This window comes from Entelurus aequoreus, linkage group LG18, assembly GCF_033978785.1.
Source record: "Entelurus aequoreus isolate RoL-2023_Sb linkage group LG18, RoL_Eaeq_v1.1, whole genome shotgun sequence".
Classification (NCBI taxonomy): Eukaryota; Metazoa; Chordata; class Actinopteri; order Syngnathiformes; family Syngnathidae; genus Entelurus; species Entelurus aequoreus.
The window spans coordinates 40,070,306-40,075,305 of NC_084748.1; the positions used below are offsets into that span (position 1 = coordinate 40,070,306).

Sequence of the window (5,000 nt, forward strand, 5' to 3'; positions counted from 1 at the left end):
GTGTAAATATAAATGACTGAAACAAAGTTTTTCATTAAGCTTTTAAATTGCTTTAGCTGTAAAAAAGGAAATGAAAATCAAAAAGGCTATTTAATTTACCATCAACTTAGTTTTCTTTCTGACACAAATCACATTCCGCCACTTTCTGCAAACTTTTTGCATCTTCAACAGTTGGCTTTTGCTTTATTTCAGAATGACATGAACATATGTGTTTTGTCATGAGACTAATTGGTCTTATCTATATGTTTATATTCTAGCTATAGGAAGGTGGTATCGAACAACTGTACAGCTGGAGTCATTGTGGAATACACAGCCAGGAGGCAGCAGTGCCCCATGCAAGCACCCAAGGGTCTCCACCTGGTCACCAGCGAGGGTACACTGACGGCTGCAGTGGGCGCCAATGTCACCTTTCTTGTTTTTCTCGAGCAGGTAACCACCCTTTCACTTTAAGCACTTTATGAACATTGCAAATCTATACCACTGAAAACCAGAATCCGAATCAGAAATACTTAAATAATCCCAGAGGGGAAATTAAGATTTTCAGCACAATCCCATTCAAGAGCAGACAAACATTACAGGGAGACAGAACAGGATCGCTGATGCGCCCCTTACAAAAAAGGTGAGAGATGGGTCAACACTGGGAGCATGAGAAAAAAAAAATCAGTCTAAGCCTGGGCCCCTGGAGAGGGGGTCCAGACTGAGGCCAAGGGGGAAAAACTCCTAGCCATAGCACACATAAGCATGTGTGTAAGAGAGAAACATCAAAAAACACAAAGGACATTACAGACAATAAAAGAGAAGGGCTGATGCAACCAGAGAAAGGAGCAGACCCAACAAAGCAACCAAGAGAGCCGACACCACCACCAGCCGCCCACTAACTCTCGGCCAGTGTCCAATCAGAATCAGAATCAGAATCAGAAATACTTTAATAATTAATAATAATAATTTAATTTTCAGCACAATCCCATTCAAGAGCAGACAAACATTACAGGGAGACAGAACAGGATCAAACATTACAGGGCGACAGAACAGGATTGCTGACGGGTCTGCCAACTTCCGGCAAAAAAGGTGAGATACAGGTAAACAATGGGGGGTGGTGAGAAAAAAAAATCGGTCTAAGCCTGGGCCCCTGGAGAGGGGGGGGGGGGTCCAGACTGAGGCCAAGGGAAAAACAACTCATAGCCATAGCACACATAAGCATGGATGAATAGAATAGAATGCCTTTCATTGTCACTATACACAGGTACAATGAGATTAAAAGCAACTCCAGTATCAGTGCGACAGTCTGCACATATGCAAAACATAGGAAGGAAAGAAAATAAAAAATAGTGCAAAAGGAGGTAAGGTGCACAGTCCGGTCCTGAGAACGAATGTTCTGAATGTGTTGTTTAAATATTAAATATGAAATATTATACTATGTACATACATACAGAAGCATTCAGACTGTGGGTGGAAAGTAAAAATTGCACACAGAGAGGTGCTAAACTATAAAATCAGTGCCTGTGAGAGTTCACCGTGGTTATGGCTTTAGGGAAAAAACTGTTCTTGAGTCTGTTTGTCTTAGACCTGATGACCCTGTAGCGCCTTCCTGAGGGCAGCAGGTCAAACAGGTCAAAGCCAGGGTGGGAGCTGTCCTTGATAATGTTGGTAGCTCTGCTGAGGCAGCGGGAGGTGTGAATGTCTATCAGTATGTCTATGAGCGAGGTTACGTCCAGAGGAGACCGACGTGTCCGATACCTGCTCATTCAGCCAAGACACTGTGAGGCTTGTCCGTCCCGGCGCTCTGCGTCAGCTCCGCAGCCCTGTCTCTTCAAAACACAATAATACAAATATTGCTAAATAACTACACCTCTGTCAAAACTGATGATTATTACCTTGTTGCCGTTGGTCTGTCCGTCAATCAGTTAAGTTATAGGCGGTTTTTCATGAAACTATCTGGAATGGGATTAGTAACAACTGATTAGATTTGGGGCCTGATTGGGATCATTTCCACTAGGTTACCTTACGTTTATGTTTCTATGTGTGTATACTAGAAATCTTGCCTACACCCACAGAGACAAATACATTGGATGACTGAAAAGAGTGTTCAATCCATTTTTTTTTTTTAGCAGTGCACATTATTTAGACATCCTAGGCCTCGGGTCAGTGATAGACTGTATAATTGTATCATCAGATATGCAACCACACTTCGTGGTAAGTTACAGTTTTTCCGGATATATTTCTATAATGCACACTTAAAATAATTGTTTCTCTCAAACCTCGACAGTGCACTTAATGTACGGACTAATTCTGGTTTTGCTTCCTGACCTCAAAGCAATTGTATTTGGTACATGGTGAAATGATAAGTGTGACCAGTAGATGGCAGTCAAACATAACAGATACGTGTAGACTGCACTATGATGGCAATATGACTCAAGTAACCAACACCAACATGTCATATGTTCCATTGAAAATATAGAACATTACACACGGCGCTCAAAAATCTATCAAAATGTTTTACTACGACTTTGGTAAGCTATGAAGCCACACCGCTTGATGTGCTTCAATATAAGAGTATTATTATGGTGTGTGTATAAGGTGTTTTGTTTCGCAATATTCTGCAAAAGCAACTTTTCTTACCTTCTGGTACCTGCTGATCTGTATTTGGGATCTGCATGAATCCTGAAAAATTGCGCGCATCCGCCTTTGTAGTCCCTGCCGACACCGTAGTTGATAAGCTTCTTCTTTTTCTCTATCTTCTTGTTAAGAGACATTCATCCTCCGCGGTTGCCATTTCTAATATAAAGTAGTGTAAAGTTCTTACTTATATGTGTCAGTAAACTCGCCATGAAAGCGCTAAAACATATCGGTGTAGTGAGTTTACATTATTCAACCAAGGAACTTTAGTTATTAGAGTTCCAGTCGGACGATTTTTCACGGGACACATTTCCGGTGTTGTTGTTTCCGGATGAGAATATGCTGCTCCGTTATTGATTTAAGTAAAGTTTGAATGTCATTAAAACAGATATCTCCATCTTTTAACACTCCCGTCCTTGCACGCTACACCGCAAAGATGTCACGTAAATAAGACCGCCCACAATACGGCGCATCCTGAAGCGACTGTCAGAAAGCGGCTTGAAAATTATCTGTAAAACATCATCTACGCAACATTTGGACCAAAGAACCACAATTACATGTTATGTAGACCACAAGGAAGTGTTTTCCATTTAGAAAAAAAAATAAAATAATATGACTCCTTTAATGCGCCCTATAATCCCGGTGTGCCCTATGGTCCGGAAGAAATATGAAGGCACGGAATGATGGTGAACAGACCAGGCAGTTCTAAGTGTATGGTGACTGTGTCCTGGGAACGTTTTGAGGAGTTCCCCATTTTTTGAGTCTCCACCTCACACCTTCAAAAGGGCTGCTAAGGTTGCCGAGCAAAGCTGTGGTCGGTGCCAGTTGTGGACCTGCTGACCTCAACTGTGTATATAATCAGAAGAGGGAAGGAATACCTTGAACATTTTGTACATGGCATTGACACCGGGGGCAGCGCAGTGGGTGGATAACATTTACCCTGAATCCCTCGAGGATATAGATTTTAACCAGTCCCTCCAAGAATTTGCACAGTCGCAATTGCGCCAATTTACACAACTTCCACCAATGCCCGCGTATTGAGCGCAGCATCTCAATTGTGTCCAATGCCCACAATTTCCCCGCACATTTTGGCCAACCAGCGTCATTTTCGCCAATTGAAGTTGCCCCCAAGCGGGTCTGAAATGCGAACGTCATAATCAAAACCTACTTTTGTTTCTTGTGTAGGCAAAAGCAAGAACAACAACGTTCTACTACGTTGCTCAGACCTACCTCCAGTTCCCATCTACAGTGCTAAGCCTTCTGGGAAATGTAGTTTTGGAAGTTGCGTCCTCGCAGTCCCACTGTCAGACACGGCACAGGGGCCAAGCGTGCAGGTTTTAACAAGGTTTTTTTAATAATCATGAGTTTTAACAGAAGTTTTCTCTCCGGCAGGACGCGACTTTTCAGCCACGTCCGTATCCTCTCTCCCCCCCTGCTCCCGGCCGCTTACTGTTAAAGATAACAGATGATTAGATTAACACATACCACCTGTGAATTCTAATCACCTGCCAGCTGTGTCTCGCCGTCAGCACTGCCACGCCCCCGTCTGATGGTGCTCTGTCCTCAGCACCATGGACAGAGACGGTGACCTTTGCTCCTGCCGGCAGCGCTGGCCACACCTCCCCCCACAGTAGTATATAAACATTTAGCAAAACACTGGCGTCATCACTTACTAGTTTACATGCATTTATATATGTATTTAACATTTTATTTATCCAGGGTAAGACAATTAAAAACAGCATTTCATTTTCAATGATGACCTACCAAAAAGGCAGCATTTGTATGATGTAAAAGAGTGATAATCTCTCATCGTCTTTCATATATCAACAGATGTCTGTCAGGACGGCTTAAAGGCCTACTGAAATGAATTTTTTTTATTTAAACGGGGATAGCAGATCTATTCTATGTGTCATACTTGATCATTTCGCGATATTGCCATATTTTTGCTGAAAGGATTTAGTATAGAACAACGACGATAAAGATTGCAACTTTTGGTATCTGATAAAAAAAAAGGCTTGCCCCTACCGGAAGTAGCGTGACGTAGTCAGTTGAACATATACGCAAAGTTCCCTATTGTTTACAATGATGGCCGCATGAAGTGAGAGAGATTCGGACCGAGAAAGCGACAATTTCCCCATTAATTTGAGCGAGGATGAAAGATTTGTGGATGAGTAAAGTGCAAGTGAAGGACTAGTGGGGAGTTGAAGCTATTCAGATAGGGAAGATGCTGTGAGAGCCGGGGGTGACCTGATATTCAGCCGGGAATGACTACAACAGTAAATAAACACAAGACATATATATATACTCTATTAGCCACAACACAACCAGGCTTATATTTAATATGCCACAAATTAATCCTGCATAAAAACACCTGCGTGTTTGTT

The 5,000-nt window shown here is 42.3% G+C and overlaps 1 protein-coding gene across 9 annotated transcripts in view; it reads left to right on the forward strand.

The window, feature by feature from the left end:
• Positions 1-5,000, forward strand: part of LOC133634127 (VPS10 domain-containing receptor SorCS1) — a 499,576-nt gene that overhangs the window by 418,491 nt on the left and 76,085 nt on the right. For all 9 annotated transcript variants that reach the window (XR_009821878.1, XR_009821879.1, XM_062027161.1 and 6 more), the window contains exon 18: positions 258-429. Coding sequence is in view for 7 of the 9 variants with exons in the window: in XM_062027161.1 (XP_061883145.1) it covers positions 258-429 (172 nt within the window). In the remaining 2 variants the exon portion in view is untranslated. The remainder of the gene's footprint in view (positions 1-257; positions 430-5,000) is intronic.